Source organism: Pelmatolapia mariae, linkage group LG4, assembly GCF_036321145.2.
Source record: "Pelmatolapia mariae isolate MD_Pm_ZW linkage group LG4, Pm_UMD_F_2, whole genome shotgun sequence".
NCBI lineage: Eukaryota > Metazoa > Chordata > Actinopteri > Cichliformes > Cichlidae > Pelmatolapia > Pelmatolapia mariae.
In genome coordinates, this window is record NC_086230.1 from 14,360,805 (window position 1) to 14,382,794 (window position 21,990).

The 21,990-nt window shown below is 41.1% G+C and overlaps 1 protein-coding gene across 1 annotated transcript; it reads left to right on the plus strand.

Moving 5' to 3' along the window:
* Positions 1-317: 317 nt before the first annotated feature.
* On the plus strand, positions 318-21,000 carry atp2a1 (ATPase sarcoplasmic/endoplasmic reticulum Ca2+ transporting 1). The gene is made up of 25 exons (XM_063470578.1): positions 318-398; positions 490-626; positions 1,691-1,708; positions 2,163-2,245; positions 5,544-5,648; positions 7,672-7,810; positions 8,414-8,494; positions 8,585-8,670; positions 11,053-11,208; positions 11,347-11,488; positions 12,800-12,966; positions 13,056-13,144; positions 13,228-13,330; positions 13,422-13,553; positions 15,936-16,061; positions 16,185-16,403; positions 16,523-16,634; positions 16,716-16,939; positions 17,038-17,258; positions 17,380-17,582; positions 17,737-17,822; positions 17,993-18,126; positions 18,956-19,073; positions 19,328-19,445; positions 20,823-21,000. Exons 2-25 carry the CDS (start codon positions 509-511, stop codon positions 20,831-20,833), a joined length of 2,991 nt encoding a protein of 996 aa, XP_063326648.1. The 5' UTR covers positions 318-398; positions 490-508; the 3' UTR covers positions 20,834-21,000.
* Positions 21,001-21,990: the final 990 nt, after the last annotated feature.

Sequence of the window (21,990 nt, forward strand, 5' to 3'; positions counted from 1 at the left end):
CTCCATGCTAACCATGCATGTTCTCTTATGCACATCTTATTTCCAGCATGCTGGGACCCCTCTGCAGTTGCTGCCCTCTACCCCCTCCACCTCTCCCCCCTCCCCCCCTGCCTATTCTTTACCACGGGGGCCATCCCTGCCCACCTATTTGTGACGTTCTCATCCAATGAGAGGGGGGTGCATGGTGGACAAGCACCAATGGGGCAACTTTTTCATCGCTATAAAACTTTTCAGGACAGTTTGCAGGGTTGCACTTTCTGTCGGTCCAGGGCTCCTAGAGGAGAGCAACAGCCCAGAGAGAGAGAGAGAGAGAGAGAGAGAGAGGGCAAAGAGAGAGCAAGTGTGAACGCACAGGGGGTTGCCAGTTTTTAATCCTAATCCCACTCTTCAAGAAAGTGGTGGGTAGAATTCCGCGTCATTTGTTTTACGTTTCAGTGTTTGGCCAGCTGTAATTTCTCTCCATTTTTTTCTATCCTTTTTGTCTCGAAGCCTCTCCGTTTAAGTGAGGATGGAGAACGCACACACCAAAGAGTCGGAAGACGTTCTGGCCTACTTTGGCGTCACTGAAGACACCGGGCTGTCACCTGAGCAGGTTAAGAAGAGCCTGGAAAAGTATGGCTACAACGGTGAGGGAAACAAAAAGATGGATGGGTGGCTTGATGGACGAATGGATGGATGGATGGATGGATGGATGGATGGATGGATGGATGGATGCATGGATGGATGGATGGATGGATGGATGGATGGATGGATGGAGCACTTAGATGAAGCCTTTGATACAGAGTGGAAATAAAGAGCAGTAGAAAATGATGGTGAATGACATGATGGGAAAGTCCAGGAGGAGCACATGTATCAGATTTAGCTTGAATGAGAGGCGGCATACGTACGGAGTACCTCGGAGGTTAACAAGATAAAATGGCAGGAGCAGAGACACTGAGGGAAATGGGAGGGGAAGGTGAAGGAGGACAAGTAGCGGCAGTGTCGGTTTCAAAGCTGTGTGTGACTTTGTGATGCTGGTCTAATTAAGGGAAACTATCCGACTGACACAAAGCAGGAGTTATGTTTGTGGAGCAGGTGCCTCAGGGTGTCAAGTTCCTGACAACTGCTACTGGTTTTAGTTTAGATTGGGGGTAATTTATTTGTATTTTGAAACTGAGCGCACGAGAGTCCCTTTTTGACTCAAGGTCAACATATTTACTTTTGTCTCAGCAGATGGAGTTTGCTGAGTTTTGCAGTCTCATTGAGCTCTATAAAGAAAGCTTCAGAGGCCTTTTTTTCTTGCTTATTACAGCAGGAAAAAGCATAGGTATGAATGTAACTGTACCCACATTACTGCTTGGCTTAAGGGTTCAAATAACCGGAACTGGAAAATCATGAATATTCCTACCTCTGCTTCACATTTAATTCACTGGGGAAAAAAAAGTCCTACATTCAGTAAAATGAAGAGGAATCATGTTTTTTGAGAATGCATTTTGGAGTAAAGTGTTACTGTTTATTGGAGCAGGGCCTCAGTTTGGTGAAGAAAGTGTAAAGTGTGCAATGTAATGTTTCCTTTATACTGTGTATTTTGTACTCGATAGTTTTAAGGTCAAATCGATTGACCTGGCTGCATGTTTCACTCTGCAAATATCAGAACGAATGTAATAAGTGGTGTGCTTTACTAATGTTCTCTGTCTCTCATCACCAACAGAGCTGCCAGCAGAGGAAGGTGAGCCAACCCGAAACATTACACACCTGCATGCTTCCTTTAACATCCCTGTACAGCTGTTCCTCTCACTTCCTGTCATGACTGCTCCCTTGCGTGTGTGTTTATCACTTGTTACTGACTCCAGTATAGTAATGATGTATATACACCACACACTGCACTAGAAACTAATGGATTGTGTCCACATCGGTTGTGCATTGAACTCAAACTAAAGCAGCAACAGTCTTTGCTGCTGGTTTTGGAGCAGCCCAAAGTGGTGGGAGGATATTAAAACAAAGAGTCAATCATCATTAATCAAATATGTGTTTTCACCTAAATCACAGTCACTGCCTTTTCCATTTAATCCGGTTTGTTTATCAGACTTACATGTATAATAACAGGAATTCTTAACACTGTATCAACATTGAATTTGATTTAATAGATGGGCTATGTCTATGTATTTGAATGTGTTTATCAGGCAAAAGTATCTGGGAGTTGGTGGTGGAGCAGTTCGAGGACCTGTTGGTCAGAATCCTTCTACTGGCAGCCTGCATCTCTTTTGTGAGTTTCATGATGCAACCCCCTGTGCGACCATGCATTTATCCAATGCAAAGCACCTACTTATGTAATATTCATGAAGTGTTCAATGCACAGAGCTTGCACAAGTTCAAAAACCATTCTTTATTATCTTGTAGTGAAAAGATGTATTTTTCTATTTGTGCAGAGGTGCCCCTTCCATCCCTGTCTTACATTTACTAACACCAGATCCATTCAAAAGGAAATGGAAAAAGCAGAAAATGACATAATGTTTCAAGCAGAGGAAGACTAGCCAACACAATGAATTAATGAACAGGATATAATCTCAGCAGTGCTTGTAAAAGTTGTGTTTGTAATTTCAGTGATGGACACCACATGTAGTAGATTCTCTAATCTCTTCCTAATCTTCAGACACCATGTGTTTAATTAGTTTTCTTTTCACTCTTTTGCATAATTTTCCAATTTGCCTCAAAATATGAAAATTTTCTCCCAGGATTTCAAGTTTTGGATATCTGGCAGATCACATGTTTGATGGGTTATTTAGCATTAAGCTGAGGTTGAGCGGTTAGAAAGTCTAGTTAGCATTCGTTGTCCTACAGCAGCAGTTGTCAGTGTTGAGTTGTGTTACAACAATCTGCAGTTCCCAGAAGCCGTACAGTAAAAGTCCAAGAGTGTCCGTTTGGTGCTCACACCTGAGAAGGCCTGAAACATTCTTGAACTCTGCCGGATTTGTGGGCATATTTCCTTTACACTGTGAGAAACAGAGTGTAGCAGTGTAGCAATCCTTAAGGTACATTTTCTCTCGTTTACCAGTGCTGAATACATCCCAGAGTTATATCAAGATGTTAACCTTTTTTTTGCAGCTAGAGCTAACCATGCTCATGTGGATGATTTTGAGACTCTACCTCTAATTTAAACTTAAGAATATGTGGCAACTGAAGTTAAACACCCCCGTTTTGTTGCCTTTCAGGTCTTAATTTTATGTTACTGTTTATGAACCTTGTTCTTACATAATTGGGGGCTTGTCTGGGATCTGGGGCTGCATGTCTTTTGACTCTTTACCAAACACACACACACTTCAGCTGACAAAACATCATTCGTATCATCACGTTATTAGATTACCTTTAGTGCCACTCTCACTGACACGAGGAATCCCTCTCCCCTCCTTGTTGCTCTCGCCAGCGCAGCTTTATGAAGGCGACTAGGTTCTTCACATTGTTTTAATCTTCGATTGCTCCCCTCAGGGCTCCCTCTACAGCTGTCACTATAGCCTTAGAAGGCCTGACATGCTGCGTGTGAAATAGCGAGAGAACAAGAGAAAGACGAAAAGAGAGTGGCAGTGCATGTGCATGGCAGGACCTTTATTTTAAGAAAGTCTCAAGCCAGGACGAGAAACTATATCCTTAGACAAAGGTCAGGGATGGAAGGAACGAGGGATTGCTTGCAGCAGCAGGAGAGAGTGAGAGACAGAGAAGAGGGCGGGGGGGCTGGGGATTGGGTTGCACAATGGCATTGTCTGTTACAATGACAAATGAGCGCAATAGATTCAGAGTCATATATGGTTTCTAAAAGAGAGAACACTAAATACTGCAAATACATGGTCATCCTATTCATACACACAGGAATGCTTGACCACTGCAAGGTGTTGACAGGCCCTGACGCTCAGTCTGGAGATCGATTGTGTCTTTGAAGAGAAGCACAGTGAAGACAGACTGGAGAGAGCAAGCAATCAAGCCTATTTAAAAAAAAAAGGGGGTGAGAAAAGATGTGAGATGAAAAGCAGGCGAATGGAAAACAAGGAAGACCGTGATGCCGAGCTAAATGCTAAATGCTACAAAGGAAGGATGGGAGGGCTTTACTCTTTTCTCTCCGCTTGGGTCCGTGCTCCGGTGGCCTGCAACTAATCTGTGTCAGCGTCAACACGAGGCCTTTCCGAAACACACCAGCATCAGTAACGTGTAGCTCCTGCTCACAGGGGCGCACACGTGTGCGAATATAGGTTTAGAAAAGAGTCACATGTGGAGAACTTCACACATAGGATAGCGTACGGCGCAACAGTGACAAAGAATAATGTCATTTGATCCTACAGCGGTGCAGAAATAGCTCCGAGCCGTGACAAATATATGTTTATGTTTTATGCTACTCAGCAGTAAAAGATAATACTCTCACCCTGAGCGACAGGTGCACAACAAACGTAAAGACACTTCTGTATCACGGGCTTAGCAATAGTAACAATGTATAATTTTAACTCGAGAGGAAAGTGTCAGCATGATGAACGGGCACCTCTGTAAAAGAAAAAGAAAAATGTCTTAGAGTTTGTTTGTTTTTACAGATATTGTGTATTTTTGGTAACACATTATAATGTGGCCAATGACTAAGCAGGTAATTCCCTTGTAATTAAATATTTTCTTAGAAATTGCGGTATAATTATATTTACCTACAAATGACAGGTACACTAAAAATGGGGGTTAAAAACTCAGGTTATTACAAATTATTATGGTGACAGTGACTTTAAGTCCTGTATAAGTAATTTTTAGTAGTGCCTAAGTTGTGGGGAGAAATTATACTGTTTGGAAGTTAAATCAACTTCCCCATCTTACGTTGTAAGTACACTGTATTTTTTGTGGCATGGGCCATATAATGAAGTAGGTTAATTTAATTTCCCATGTATTTTGCAAAAAAGGGAGATACTTCTTTCCTGTACACGCCTTTAAAATTTATGTTTGAACAGTGATTGAGAAAGAAAAAAAATGAAATTCAATTTAATAACTGTATTTTCCCACAGTGTGTGACATCTGAAGTCATCATTTTTATTTTATTTATTTATTTATTTTTGCCTAAATCAGAAAAAAAAATCTGTTAACCCTGTCATTTACTGTTTTATCACTGACTTAAATGATTACCAGCTCAAGGACATGAATTTGATGACATTTTCTTCCCATGGATTTCAGTATTAACTAGGAGGGGGGAAAGAATTAAAGAGGCTGGGATAATGGGAAAGTTCCATGAAAAACCAACAAAAACTGAAAATAGATTAATTTAACTAATTTATTAAGTACAAATGCTAAATATTTTTTGTAATTTAAGGGTCAATTATGAGAGTTTACTATTCTACCATTGTGATCCCTGGATTTTGAGTGTAAGATCTGCTAGTCAACTGTTCCTCAAGGAAATTTTAGGGTTTTTTGGGGTTTTTTAGAAATAAAATTTCATCATAATTTGAATTTTAAGGGTTTCATTTTGACAACTTCAGTGACTCATCATCTAATTTTAAACAACAACTCCTTCAACTTTGGACTCTGTCTGTGTGTGACTGTCTCAGGTGCTGGCTTGGTTTGAGGAAGGAGAAGAAACTGTGACTGCTTTTGTCGAGCCCTTTGTCATCCTCCTCATCCTCATCGCGAATGCTGTTGTTGGAGTGTGGCAGGTCAGTGAGCGCGCATAAATACACACACATACACACACACACACATATTCAGAAACAACTGCAATCCCAAGGCCACATACCTGCTCCTGAATACTGTCTTTTGCCCACATACACACACCTAAATAGACTCTTATACTTAGAAACAGTCACGCCCAATAAATCACGCACATCGACGGCCTGCTCAGGCCTTGTGTCCTTTACAGAGAGCACACACGCTCCTTAGATCTCAAAGATCAAGCAAAGCCAGAAAGAGAGGCATGACGTAAACAGGAGGTGAAAAGGTGAAAGGTTAAGCCAGCGGGGCGCGTGGAGGGCCTTGAAGGTTCAAACTGCTTCGTTACAATCCACACTTTGCGATCCTCAGTAAAAATACAGAGGGACGATCACGTTACCGCAGGCTTGCGTTTTGTGCGTGTGTGGTTGAGAGGTTCATATCAACCCTGCGGCAGTCATTTGGAAACTATGCACAAGGATTCACACATGGGGGATGAGGAGGAGAATGGAGAGAGGGAGGGCAGCTGGCATAAGTTGGGCTTTACACTTTGAGGCGGTCGGGGGCAACCTTGGAAGAAACTACAGACTGAAGCGGACATCAGGCTGTCTGACTTCTCTGTGCCGTCTGCTTTTAATGGGAAATAATTCAACATGACGAACAAGAAACTACTGTGAGCTTTTAATTTAAGGACTTCAACCTGCTGCAGCACAAGTCCTGCAAAATTATGGTTGCCCAACCTCTCTTTAAATTAGATTATTTAAGCTGATGGACTTTAATAAAATACAAACATCAGGACAACCTCATGATAATGGAAAACAACGCCTTCAACCATCAGTCAGTCACTGGTATCAGCAACCTTGTCCCTCATTACTAATGCCAGTGCCTGATGATTATCTGCCACAGCAACTTTGGGTGCTCAAAAAAACTATGAAAAAAAAGGGTAAAAGCGCTTTTATTCATTTTCATAAGTATGTTTTCCTAGAATAAAACAAAATCTGTGCATTCTGCGCTCAAACATTACAACATATAGTGATATTAATTAATATTTATTATGGCTCAGTGGTGCAGTAGTTAGCACTGTAACCTCATACCAAAAAGGTTCGGGATTTGAATTCACTGACGTCTGTGTGAGTTTCTTTTAATAACAGGCACAGGAAACAGGAAAACCAGGGCTGAAAATGTGGGACTACAACAGAGGCAACAAAGACAACTTTTGCTTTAGGAATGTACATAAAATCAAACACATACAGAAAATACAGGATATTTTTTTTAATTCATTCACTTATTTTTACCCACCTTTAGAGCTACCTCTTATTTATATTTTGCTTCTAAGATGCCAGACTTTCTTAAAATGTTTCAAAGCAATAGTTCTCCGGTCTTTGAAATTTTTTCTTTGAAATTTGTTTTGCTTTTACAATATTTTCAGTCCTGTCCTTGTACGTGACCATTTTCAGGGATGATTTTTTTTTATTTTGTTATGCACCTACCTCAAGAGCTGAACCAATTTTTAATTGTCACTTTGTTACTAGCAGCCCGTCACATCACACATCATACGTTCCCGTTTCTTAAGTTTTATCTGTAAAAAATATGATAACGCAGTTTCAATGGCATAAAATAATATTTTGTACCAACAAGGTGATGTGGACACATGCACACCAAGCTCTTCTTTGAATAAATAACTCCACAATTTCCCATTCTGGGCACATTATCTAACGCACACCCAAACACCCACTCTGTTTCATTTATGCATTGGGGCAACTTGCCAAGGACACTTTGCCTGAAGACTTTGTTAAGCTTTTTTTGTTATCATATCAAAATATTTTATATTTAAATAGATTTCTATTCAGGTCATTTAAAAAAAATGTACTGAGCATCTTTTTAAAATAATGATATTTTGATTAAAGCCTTTTTATCTATCTAAAAACTGACCTTTAACATGTCACAGCGCTGACAACTATCATGCAAAGGACTCGAACATCAAAGAGCCGTAATGATTATGTGTTTGCTCTGTGTGCACTTTTGAAACAGGAGCGCAATGCAGAGAGCGCCATCGAGGCCCTGAAGGAGTACGAGCCTGAAATGGGGAAGGTTTATAGGGCAGACAGGAAGAGCGTGCAGAGAATCAAGGCCAGGGAGATCGTTCCTGGTGATGTAGTGGAGGTCTCTGGTAAGCTTTACCTGCTGCGTTTATTCAAAGCCCATCCAGCCACTGAAAATCCATAAATGTGATCAGAATTAAGATGAGATTAACTCCCCAAAGCAGTCTACACATAAGCTTGTTCTAGTCGAATTCCAAAACCTTGTCTGGAATGGGTCATTTAAATTCAAGTGTTTGAAATCTGAACTTCTCAACTTTGCAAGTGTGTGAATACAAGACTGTCCTTCAAAATCAACATGGCCCCTTATAAGGCAGTGACAGAGAAAAAGGAGTTGGGGGGGTGAGTGAAAGAATAAGCTTGAGTATAAGCACTCACTCCTCTGTCTCTCCCCTCTGTTTGCTGTACACCTGTTCTTTTCATTTCATGATCTCCCCAAGGTCTCCCTCTCCCTCCGACTCTTACTGTGGTATCGGTTTTCAACAACAACACTATCCATCCAGAGTGCTAAAACCAGTCAAACACCCCCCTTCCTCCCCACCTCCTCCAGCCAGCTGTAACACTGCAGTCAGATTGTCTTTGCACTGTAATACTGCCAAATGAATAAATCACTAAAGAAACAAATGTTAATGAAGGGCCTGCTTTTGTGTTTGGGTTTGTTACGTGAACACTAGTTGGTGACAAAGTGCCAGCTGATATCAGGATCATCTCCATCAAATCTACAACCCTGCGTGTGGACCAGTCCATTCTCACTGGTATGTGTTTTGTCGCAGACAAAGAATAAATAAATAAATAAATAAATTTTTCTAATTTCTGCCGCCTTCCCTGACCGCTCATCTCTGCAGGTGAGTCTGTCAGTGTGATCAAGCACACAGATCCAGTCCCAGACCCCCGAGCTGTCAACCAGGACAAGAAGAACATGTTGTTCTCTGTGAGTCTTTTTCCTGCTTTCTCCTCTCCTTGACCTTTATATTTTCATCGGACGTCTCAAAACCTGCTGACTGATTTAACTTCCAATAGGACCTCATTATTCCATGAAAATAACCATTACAGCAGACATTTTGCATGTCATTGTTGGGAAAACCATAGGTGTAATGATGAGAAATTTTGGACGTCATTTTGGATGTCAGCACAGGTGGCCCTTCATTATCACCGTCATGCTGACTTCCTGATCTGTGCTGCTTAAAAGTATTAAGCAATTAACTCTTACTTCATGAGCCAGTTTTGACATTTCAGAATAGAAAAAGAACCTACGTAATTCAAATTAATGGCTGATTCAGTTAATTCAACACCTACAGGGGTCTTGATACTGTGTCTGCATCAAAAACTATCCCATAGTTAAGGTAATTTCCAATCACTGTATATTGCTCTATCATAAATGGAAGATAAACATTTTCTTTAGATTTTCTTTATGTAAAGATGTTCTTTTATTACATCACTACAGTAGCATTAGATCCTTTATTCACTAACATGGTTCATGTCTATAAGTGACAGAAACTGATACACTGCTATACTTTAGCTAACACACTTTACCAGAGACTATATTTAACAATCGTTCAAATACAGCCATTGTAGAAAATACCAAGCTAATATCAGTCTGGTAGCATGCTGGCATCTAGACTATATATAAAAAATGGACATAGTCACTTGAGTCCACTCTAGAAACTGAGCAACTCCTGGCCGCTAAGGAAAATGTGTATTCCCTGCCCAGATGGCAAGGTTGAGGCCAGTTGCCTTGAAATTGATTGTTAACCCTTTAAAGCCTGAACCCTGAAATAATTGTCAGAAATTTCAGCACACTTGAGTGTTTATTTAACCTTGTGGCATTTTTTTAAATGCAATATTAATTTGTATATATTAATTTTAATTTGCATCATATTTGCTACATCAAAACATATTTTTTGCAGTTTGTTACTTTGAAAGGTATTGTGCAATGTATTTTGATTTTTTGAGGGGGGAAAAGTATAGAAAACTCACAAAAACCAGTTGGTGAAAACTGGTCAGAGAATACTCAATACAAAACTTCCTTGCTACTTCCTTCCCTTCGTGGTCACTAGCAGATTTCTACAGAGGCTCATAGTTTGCACTGACTCTACTCTGAGCGGCAGTGAAACTGAAAAGTGTGACACTAATTAGAAGTGGAGACTATTTGCTATCAGTGTAAAAGTTGCGCCTTTTCAAAAAATGTTGGCTGCAGCACTGAGGTACAACATTTACTTTGAATGCAGATAGTCCGATTTGCATTGCAGTTTCTCAGGTTTCACTACCGCTCAGCTAGTTAGCAAGTGTTTGCAGACAAGTTGGTGTCTTCCATGCAAACTACAAGTAATCACTGCAATCTGCTCGCAACCATAACCCTAGCAATCACTGGGGAAATACATATTTTTCCTTCATAGCCAGTGGTTGTATCAAAAATTATGTGTGTAACATCAATCAAAAAACATGTGCAGGTTTGTTAATTGCTGTCATGAAGCCTCTATAGATATCTATCTACCAATATTGGATGTGCTCTTATCTATAAGAGACTGTAGAACCAATAAATACACATTGCTACAGTGTACTGCTAGCTTGTTTAGCAACATGGATATGGTAATCATTCTCAGAATTATTTGGATGCTAGTTTTACAAACTGGAAAAAAAAAACCCACAAAAATAAAAATAAAAGTAAAAGTAAATTTAGTTACCAGAAAAGCTGGACACTGCTGAATATCTGGTAAACTAAATGCAGAATAACAAAGCGTTAGATTTGAGTGGGAAACCAAGAACACAGCCTGCTTTGTTGTCTGTTTTATTATGAATGGGACTGTACTTTTCTTTGCCACATTATGCGGGACAAGGAACCCGCAGATTGAGACCATTAACTCATCAAGAAAATGTTAACAAAGGTCACCAATCAAGTGAGCAGCAGCGTCGTTTTCTCATAGTAGTCCCCCTAGGTTTAAGGCATTTCTGCACTAGCATTAGCATGCCGTTGGCTAGCAATTATATGGTATTGTTTATATATTCACGAACTGATTGTGTTAAGATAAGTACCCTTTGTAATTAACACTACACAAAATTCATTTTAGGTTGTTAAAAAAAATCATTCGCACTTTTGAAGTTATTAATAAACCAAATTACAATAAAGATTAAAGATTTGACCTCATGATGAGGATGAGTAGTGTCAAAACAAAATGTTACCACACTCATTATGTTTAACCCTTCAGTCACCGCTTCTGAGTTTACTGGCTGCCTCATGGTTGTGTATTTCAGGTCCAGATTTTCCATCTGTCTTTCCAGTAGTCATGTCACTCTCTTTCGAATCTCTGTTCAGGGCACCAACATTGCTGCCGGTAAAGCCATTGGCATTGCTGTTGCGACTGGTGTCTCTACCGAGATCGGCAAGATTCGCGACCAGATGGCTGCCACCGAGCAGGAGAAGACCCCTCTGCAGCAGAAACTGGACGAGTTTGGAGAGCAGCTCTCAAAGGTGGGTAGCGTTTCAGAGATTGTTTTGTCTGCAACAGTTAATTTCATGTCATGTCATAAACATTTTAATATTGCTGGCTTGAGACTGAAAATTACAACTAATGTCATACACGTGCCCCTATTGCTGCTTGTCCTGCAGGTCATCTCCCTGATTTGTGTGGCTGTGTGGATAATCAACATCGGTCATTTCAATGACCCCGTCCATGGAGGCTCCTGGATCCGCGGCGCTATCTATTATTTCAAGATTGCTGTGGCTTTGGCTGTGGCTGCTATTCCTGAAGGTAAGCCCCCGGGATTAACTTCTATTTGATTGCTCAACCACATGAAACATTCACGTCATGTAGCTCATCTGTGATGCTGCTTCCAGTCTGTTCAAAAGTGATTTTGTTAAGTAATCTTTTTTGCATATGAAAAGGAATAAATAAGACACTTTCATTCATGTTCTTCTTATTAAGACTGAGCAATGCTCTGGACTTTGAAAGGGTCGGTAATTTGGAAATTTCCATGTAAAAGTTTTATTCAGGTATCCACTATAATAGCTTTGCATGTTTAGCAGTTTGTAAAAGTACCCTTCTCTTACTATAATGATCGTAGCGTATGTATGTATCAGTATGTATTAGTTTTCAGAGCAAGTTTGCTCATTTCAGTTCAGTTTTTATTGTATGAAAATGTTAGATGGAAATTTCCAAATTACCAACCCTTTAAAGTCCAGTGCATTGTTCAGTCTTAATGGTTGTAAATAGGACCCTGAATCAGACACTAACAACCTTCCAAATAAAGCTGCCTTGGCTATTAGCCGGTTCTTGCCACTCCCTATCCAGCAGACAGTGCAGAAGGCTTTGGAGACTCTCCATGAGCCTCTTAAGCTGAGTTTTCAAAGTTAAGGACCAGATTAGAACTGACAGAAACAGGTGTATGCCTCAGAAAGCAGCTGATGACCAGTACATCTCTGATTTGCACACTAATTTTAAGCCCTTTTATTAAACTGAAAATAAAAATGTGAGATTAAAGCTTGTATAGACAAAACCTCCTTGAATTCAGCTCTTAGTAAAGCATTTGAACTTTCATATACCATCTTCTTTGTGAGGCAAGAACATTCTCATTTTGATGATGGGGACATTCTCCCCATCAGTCAGCTGTAAATTGTGCCAAAGTTAACTGGAGAGCACAACCTGATGATGCCAAAAGAACAACATAATATGCACACATAGATGCTGCGATAATGTCACTAAACTGGACAATCTCCAGACCTTGACCACACCATTGTTTTTGCCAAGAATGTGAACGCAGATCACCCTCCATGTGCCGGAGTGCTGAATGACTCATACCAGCCCTTCCCTTAGGAATAGCATTGGAGAGCACAGTATTCTGGATGCGGTCCAGCTGATGTGTTAAGGGCTGTGCAGGGACCCCCACTGTTGTCACCCTGCCAAATGGCAGAATCCCTGAAGTCCAGCTGTTTTTTAATCCAACATTTGTCCTCATCTCTGAAGTTCAATCAAGTTTTGTCCAGCATTCAACTCGTTCTCGTTTTAAAGCAGCTCAATTTGTTCAGGGCCTCTCTGATTAAGCTCTCCCACTGCCCGTCACAGGCCTGCCTGCTGTCATCACCACTTGCCTCGCGCTGGGAACACGTCGTATGGCCAAGAAGAACGCCATCGTCAGAAGCCTGCCCTCTGTGGAGACCCTGGGCTGCACCTCGGTCATCTGCTCCGATAAGACCGGCACCCTCACCACCAACCAGATGTGTGTGACCAAGGTGGGTACACACAAATAAGCCTGCTCACGTTTTCATTCAAATAAAAGGAGATCTGATAAAATGTCGTTTTTTGCCATGTTTCCACGCAGATGTTCGTCATCGATAAAGTTGAAGGCGACAGCGTTTCCCTCTGTCAGTTTGACATTTCGGGCTCAAAGTACACCCCTGAGGGAGAAGTGTAAGAGACAGAATCAGCACACGACTGCCATGAACAGACTTAAAAACCAAACAAAACTAATGAGTTGTGTTTCTTTTGACCAGAACAAAGAATGGTGCGTTTGTGAAGTGCGGACAGTACGACGGATTGGTTGAGCTGGCAACTATTTGCGCACTGTGCAATGATTCTTCTCTGGACTACAACGAGGTCTGTGGAGGAGGAGTTTATGCTTCCGCTGAACAGCCTTCTTAAAATGCACTTAGCAATTTTTAATGAACTCTTTGTCTCGTTGATGCAGTCCAAGGGCATTTATGAGAAGGTGGGTGAGGCCACTGAGACGGCCCTGTGCTGTTTGGTGGAGAAGATGAATGTGTTCAACACTGAAGTGCGCAGCCTGTCCAAGGTGGAGAGGGCAAACGCTTGCTGTTCCGTAAGTCTGTCAAATATCTGATACAGTATGTAGCAAGTTACTCTTTATACAGTCAGCCTACTAACCTACATGACATTTGCTTTAAAAGTAAAAAATCTTTCAAAGTGAGTCAATATTGAAATTAAATATATTGGTTTGCCATGTTGCAGCATGAAATATGAACACATAAATGAGCTAACAAGTTTCCCATATCAACTTAAAGTATGATGATGTCTGGGCCTTACCAGGTTATAAAATCAGGTAAATACATTCTCATACGAACAACGACACATACGATATTACGCCACGCAAATATTTATTTAATAAAAATTCAGCCAAAATGCAGAAGCAGTATGTGAATAACTAAGCATACCCTTACTGCTTCCATGGGAATCAAGAGGGTCAGGGACAGTCATGTGCTGCTAATCAAATGCACCTGATTAAATGATCATCAGGAAATGTGAGCACCTCTTTAAAAGCAGCAATTTTGACAGTTTTGGAGCATTAAGGCGTGTATTTACAAATGTTCAAGGAGGAAACACATCGGCAATGATCTTGAGAATAATGGATTTGGCTGCACATTAATCTGGGAAGAATTATAAGGTCACTTCTAAATAATTTGAACAACAGTGCAATTAGAAAAAGACTGAACAAGTATGGCTTGTTAAGAAGCATTGGCAAAAGAAAGCCTCTTCTGTCTAAAATAACATAGGAGCTCAGGTTAGGTTTGCAAAATCGCATATGAACAAACCACAAGACTGGAACAATGTCCTCTGAACATATGAGACCACTGTGGAGATGTCTGGCTGTAATGCACAGCATCACATCTGCTGAAAACTAAACACAGCATATCAGCACAAAGACCTCAAACCAACTGTCAGCACCATGGTGGAGGAGTTATGATTTTGGCTCATTTTGCAGGCATAGCACCTGGGCACCTTGTAGTCATTGAGTTGACCATGAACTTTCTGTGCACCAAAGTATTCTAAAGTCAAATGTCACAGCTAAAGCTTGACTGGGATGTGCAACGGGACAATGACCTCAAGCACTGCAGCAAATCAACAAGAGAAAGGCTTAAAGAGAACAAAATCAAGGTGTTACAGTTATCTATTCGAAGTCCAGACCTCAACTAGGGCTGGGCCATATCATACCGTTCACGGTAATACCGGTATAATGTTGGGCAATGATTAGAAAATGAAATATCACGATAGAATATGGGTAAAACCCGCATGCGCAGTGCCTTTGTTTTCATATGCACATGGCGGAAAAAGCATGGCGGCGACAGAGAATGAGAAGGGCGAAAGCAGATCGTTGAATGAAACGGATGAACCAGAATTGGTTTGTAAAAATGCTGCAACTTCAGTGGTGTGGAACTGGTTTAGCTTTCGTCCGTCAGATACACAACAAAGCACTATTTTTGGTAGAGCATGCTAGCGGGCCGTCATTATTACCGTGTTTTTTGGAAAATACGGCACACTTAAAATCAATCCTTTGATTTTTCTGAAAATCGACAGTGCCCCTTATAATCCCATGTGCCTTATGTATGAATTCTGGTTGTGTTTACTGACCTCCAAACAATTTTATGTGGTACACGGCGCTCGAAAATCTGTCAAATGTTTTAGTACGACTTTGCTAAGCTACGAACCCGCACCGCTTGATGGATTGTCGGAGCATTACGGCTATCGTAGGCAGGAGCCTCGCGGAGTGATACGTACTGTGCTTCAACATAATGTTACTGTATTGTGTGTGTATAACCTCTTTTTAAGTTTAGTGGATATTAAACATGGTTATGCTGAGGATATGTCGGCCAGTTTCCACTGGAAATGCCTTTTGGTTAAACTGTCAGCAAGGAATTTGCATTTGCACTGTTACATTTTTATATAACTTTAATGCACATAAAAAACAGCTGCTTGTTTAAGTGAAAATACATTGATGTTTGGGTTTTTCATTTTGCACTAATAAAGTTGTGGAGTTGTAAAGTATTTTGTCTAGTGTCAATTATATCGTCAGTTATATCGTTATCGCAAATTTTCAAATGTATATCGTGATAAATATTTTTGGTCATATCGCCCTGCTCTAACCTCAACCCAATTGTAGAAAGACCTCAAAAAGCATAAAAGAGTACCCACAGTTATTTTTGGCTTAGGTTTTATTATAATGACACTACGTAAAAGTGACACAGATAATGACACTAAGCGCTGTGTCATTTTTCATCTGACTTTGAGTTTAAATCATTTTAGGATTGGGACCAGTTAACTTTTTTATTATATTCTGATACATAAAAAGCTCCCAGATAGCCAAAAAACTGTATGGCAGGTGCAATATTTAAAATGTTTATGTGTAATATGCAGGGCCTGGTTTGAGGTTTCTCCAGTTCACCTTCCTTCCTTCACTTTCTGACAGGTTATCAAGCATCTGATGAGAAAGGAGTTCACCCTGGAGTTCTCCAGAGACAGAAAGTCCATGTCAGTCTACTGTTCTCCTGCTAAGTCGGCCAAAGCACCTGTGGGAAACAAGATGTTTGTCAAAGTGAGCGTGGAACATGAGCCAAAGATGAAAATAATACTTGAAAAAGTTGTTCTGAAAAAGCTCCAAAAGAGACAATTTGATGTTTAAGAATCACAAACAAATGATTGCATTTCCTGTCTTCAGGGTGCTCCAGAGGGAGTTATTGACCGCTGCACTTATGTTCGTGTGGGTACTAACCGTGTACCGCTGACTGGCCCGGTGAAAGACCACATCATGTCAGTCATCAAGGAATGGGGCACCGGGCGCGACACCCTCCGCTGTTTGGCCCTGGCCACATGTGACACACCTCTGAGGAAGGAGCAGATGAACTTGGAGGACTCAACAAAGTTTGCAGACTACGAGGTTGGAGAGTGAAAACAAAAACATTAAGTCACTGTAGTTCCTAATGGAAGACTTGAGCATTTCATTTCTTGCTCAGCTGTAGTTCAGACATAGCTCAAACCTTTCTTTCTTATCCCCAGACGGACCTAACCTTTGTTGGCTGCGTTGGTATGCTTGACCCTCCTCGGAAAGAAGTCATGAGTTCCATTGAGTTGTGCAAGGCTGCCGGTATCCGTGTCATCATGATCACTGGTCAGTATACATATCAGATTCAGATAAGCAGTCTAATTTTAAAAGAAATCGACCTAAGATCGACCTTTTCTGTCACTCCAGGTGACAACAAAGGTACGGCTGTGGCCATCTGCCGCCGCATTGGCATCTTTACTGAGGATGAGGATGTCACAGGCAAGGCCTTCACCGGCCGTGAGTTTGATGACCTCGCTCCATATGACCAGAAGAACGCCGTTCGAAAGGCTTGCTGCTTTGCCAGAGTTGAACCAGCCCACAAGTCTAAGATTGTAGAGTTCCTACAAGGCTTTGATGAGATTACAGCCATGGTGAGGAGAAAAGAAATTAACCTTTGATGAGTTTATTGTGCTTGATGTGACAAGTTTAACATGCTGTTCCTCCCATTTCACCTCGACCTATCACCCAGACTGGTGATGGAGTGAACGATGCCCCCGCCTTGAAGAAGGCGGAGATTGGCATCGCCATGGGCTCTGGCACTGCCGTTGCCAAGTCTGCCTCTGAGATGGTCCTGGCTGACGACAACTTCTCTTCCATTGTGTCTGCTGTTGAGGAGGGCAGAGCCATTTACAACAACATGAAGCAGTTCATCCGCTACCTCATCTCCTCGAATGTGGGCGAGGTCGTCTGGTGAGCGCATTACACTTCACTTAACTGACACTTAAGTTCAACGTGAGTTCTTGTCCTGCGTAAGAAAGAACTTCAAACTAGGAGAAAGATTGAATTCTGGGTTTTTTTTTCACCTCTTCAGTATCTTCCTGACTGCTGCACTCGGTCTTCCTGAGGCTCTGATCCCCGTCCAGCTTCTTTGGGTCAACCTCGTGACTGACGGTCTGCCTGCCACCGCACTGGGCTTCAACCCGCCTGACCTGGACATCATGGGCAAACCCCCCCGCTCCCCCAAAGAGCCCCTCATCTCTGGCTGGCTCTTCTTTAGATATCTGGCCATTGGAGGTATATACTGATACTGCAGACACGACCAGCAGCTTCCTTCAGTAGAGTTTTTCAAGGATTTATCGCAACATTGCATAACACACCAATCATCTTCAAGACTTTAAATGGAGACTCATAGTTTTCATGTGCATATGTTTTGTAATACTTCTTCCAGGCTATGTTGGAGCTGCAACAGTGGCAGCAGCTGCCTGGTGGTTCCTGTACAGTGACGATGGTCCAATGGTCACCTTCCACCAGCTGGTTAGTATCAAATTGTCTTATTTGTGAACTTTTCTTCTAAAATACTCCTGAGACTCCTCGTGTAAAATTACAGCTGACCTTTTCAAACATAAAGAACCATCTTAGCCTCCTTCAAGCGCTGCCGAAATAAATTTTTAAAAAGACTATTTATGTTTGTTCCTCTCCATCAGTCTCACTTCATGCAGTGCAGTGAGGACAATGAGGACTTTGCTGGTGTCCACTGTGAGGTATTTGAGTCTGCTCCACCAATGACCATGGCTCTGTCTGTACTGGTCACCATTGAGATGTGCAACGCTCTGAACAGGTCTGACTACACTGTGAACCCGAAAGGCATTGTGGGTGCATCCACCTGAAAACTATGGTGTAGTCAAATGTGCCACCAGTACATTAAATGTTTGGACACTGGCACCAGTTTTTGTAGTTCTGCCTTTGTACACCATCATAGTGGATTCCAAACCAAATAGTTTGGATGTTATTGAAGTGAAGATCTTCAGTTTTAATTCAAGCACTTTTACAAAAATGTGGCATTAACTATTCATTCATCCAACAAGCAAAAGATCCCAGGTTCAGTCCCAGGAAAAGATACAAATCCCTCAGAGGGTATCCGACGTAAAAATCTGCCTGATCAAATAAGCAGAGTTATCTGCTGTGGCAACCCTTTGGAAATAAAGGCGCTTAAAAGTTTCTTCTTCTTCTTGAATTATATATAATCTCCTATTTACAGATGCTCAAAATTAAACTGACAAACTACCATCATTTTAAATGTCAGGATTGTTTGTTTGGCCTTAAACCCACTGTGGTGGTGCACAGATTATGTGCAAATTGGTCCAAATTATAAAAACAGTGTGGCTATCCGAATAAGTTACAATAATTTATGGTAGCTGAGTAGTAGTGAGTGCCATTATCTACAAATAAAGAAAATTCATTTTGACCTTTTCCAAACATGAAAGCTGTGTCGTAGCTCCCGTAGTTATAATAAGGAGACAATGAAGCACTTTGCAAACACATTACTATGCAGTCGCCTCCACACATACACTTTTCACGCCCTTTTACATTTTCAGTCTGCATTAACGTACCCCATCCGCTCTGCCTTCCTCCTATCCTCCCCCATGTCCCTGCTCCCTCTACACCAGCTTGTCTGAGAACCAGTCTCTGGTGCGCATGCCCCCCTGGAGCAACGTCTGGTTGGTGGCTGCCATGAGCCTCTCCATGTCCCTTCACTTCATGATCATCTACATCGACCCCCTGCCCGTGAGTCTGGCCTCAAGCAACACAGTGCACATCTCCATTTATATCTCCACACACACATTTCCTCTCTCCCAGTTTCATTGCTTAAATGCTAGTTGCACATATAACTGAGAGAAACTACAACACTGAAGAAGAAACACATGTATTTCAGGTTTGACAGATAAATAAGCTCCAGTACATTTACAGCTACTTCTTATTGGCACTTGTGCGCTTAGTGGTGTTCAGTAGTTTTAACACGCCACTGCTCTGATTCACAGATGATCTTCAAGCTCACTCACTTGAACGTGGAGCAGTGGATGGTCGTGCTGAAGCTTTCCATCCCAGTCATTCTTCTCGATGAGCTTCTTAAATTTGTGGCTCGCACATATCTGGACGGTAAGACCTGCTTGACAAACACTGTTCCATTTTTCTGCCTCCTTTACACACAGGGTAACAAATATTTGGAAATATTCATGATTCATGATCCAGGAAATGTGCAGTATTAGTCTCACGGGACAGCTGTTTGTAATTTAAAAATGATCATGTTGCACACTAATTACTGCAGATCAGATTAAATCTAGGAATGAAACATAAACATGATGCTGCAACAGTCTGTAGCCAGAAACTGGGAATAGCTACATTCTCCTGTATTATCCCTTTTTAATGAACAAAACTAAAATTAGGAGTGATGGTTGCAGAATAATTTTCCTCCCAATTAAATGTATTTTAACATTTAACCTGTTCCCTCTTTTATTTTTAATCCATGACGATGTCTCCCACCCTTTTCCCTCTAATCCCTATTTCCTCTGATGACTTTTACCTAATCTTCCTCTCCTTGGATGCCCTTCTTCACTGTTCCCTTTCTGACAATCCAGCCTAAACTTCTTCCCCCCTCCTCCTCCATACCCCTGTAACAAAACAAGGTACTCCCCTCTGACTCCAGCTAAAGGTTTAAGCACGCTGCATCTTGCAAGACTTAAAAGACTTTCTGGACTAATGTCTGTGGACCCAGAGTGAAGCTGCATTTGCCATGAAATCAAATTTTAATGCTTGATTTGTGTTTACAGCTGGAAGCTGTTGCTGCAAGCTAAACGTATTGCTTTAAGTAGCTTTTAGATTAACACAAAAAAAATAGTAAAATCCAGGTTAGCACATGTGGCATGCTCTGACCGTGCATTCTCCTGCAATCAGAGTTTTTTGCATTCATGCTAAAAAGGTAAAGCATAATGCGAACATTAAAGCATTATGCTGAATACTTCTCAGATCAGTCCTCATTGTTGTGATTTTTAAAAAGAAAAGTTAGTTTTTGGTTATTGCTTACACACAAACTAAAAAGCAAGTTGGATATTTGAGGAATAAAGCAGTGCACTGTGAGAAAATTAAGAGCACATATGTGCAGCATCAGAGATCACAGGCAGACGGTTTGCGTGAGAAACAGCAATTCTGGCTCAATCCTGTTTCATCTACACTCAAACTTAAACATAACTACGACAGCAATTTTCTTGCCCTTAAGCAGAAAAGACCCCGCTACAAGCTTTCCTTTAAAACCATTAAACTGTCTCCATTAATCCACAGAACATATGTGCAGGAGTTAACTGCTGGGTTTTAGTTTACTCCAGGAAACAAAGCAAATTGCCTTATTTCTCACAATGTCCAACTTTTGACCTCGAGCTAGCTTCAACCATTGGCCTTTTTTTTTTAAACTTTAAATACACCCATTTATCCCCAATGCCTTTACATTATACCAAACAAGCCTTTGTTTGGTCCCTCCAGGCAAAGTCTAGAGGTGAAGAGAAGCGGAGAGTGGCTGAAGCAGAGAGGCACCGAGACACAGAGGATGGAGAGAAAGGCTGAGCGCTCCAACTGAATGAGAGCGTGCAACATGTCACTTGATCAAAAACCCCGAGTGGCATGAATACAAACATATAAGCCATCTGATGATACACCGAAAAAAAGCTGAAAACTATTTTTGTCTGTGTATGTACTGAAAATAATATATAGTGAAAGAATTATTAAAACTATTGTGTTGATTTTATTCTTAAAGAATAAAGATGTGTATTAAAGTAACCGTCAGTTTTCTGAATACCATCTTTTTTAAAATATTACTTACTCTTAGTAGACAAGCAACACAAGACTATGGCTTTAAAGGGCTATTTCACCCATTTTGAGCAGACTTTGGATCATTACAAAAATGCAGACATCAATACTCCCTCTATATTATTTACTGAGATCTGCCACTTCATTCACCTGCAAAATATGCAGAATTCAGGTTCCACATTAGTCCAATGTCACTGAATTCAGGGTCAGCATTGATGTAAAGGTTGATGTAAAGCAGTGGTGTCAAACCAGCAAAGACTCCAATCCAGCCTAGTGCACAGCTTTGGAGAAGGTGAAAGACGGTGTGAATTCTGGACTTTTAACTGTATTTTCACAGGTTTTACAGCTTCTCCTGCTGGTAAAGACCTCCCACTGTCAAAGTACACTTCAGCTACACCAGAATGGTCTCCGGTAACCCTATGTTGGGCAGGTTACATTGATGTCCTTGATTTGGTTCCCTTCATAGGGACTGAATGAATGGATGAGTTTGGAGGTCACTGGGGAGAGGGAGGTCTGGCCTTCTCTGCTTAGGCTGCCGTTCCCACGACCCAGTTCGGAATAAGATGGATGGATTTCGGATTTATAATTACAGGACAATCTGGGCAATGAGCTATCAGAATGTTTTCTTGTAATTTTGTACTTTCATTTCTAACAATCTAAGCTCAGAGATCTGTTTGACTACAGCAGCATTTCTTAAAATTGCACTTTACTTAATATATTTTAATACAAAGGCCCTTGAGGTGACTGTTGTCGTGACTCAGTGCTATATAAATAAAATGGAATTGAAAAGAATCTTAAGATATCTCAGGGAATAAATGTGTAGTTAAACGTCTTCACACTGGTC

Coding starts and splice junctions, on each gene's coding strand:
- atp2a1 (XM_063470578.1), top strand. CDS start 509: ATGGAGAACGCACACACCAAAGAGTCGGAAGACGTTCTGGCCTACTTT. Junction 16,062..16,184: donor GAAACAAGATGTTTGTCAAA/GTGAGCGTGGAA, acceptor TCCTGTCTTCAG/GGTGCTCCAGAGGGAGTTAT. Junction 18,127..18,955: donor ATGTGCAACGCTCTGAACAG/GTCTGACTACAC, acceptor CCTCTACACCAG/CTTGTCTGAGAACCAGTCTC.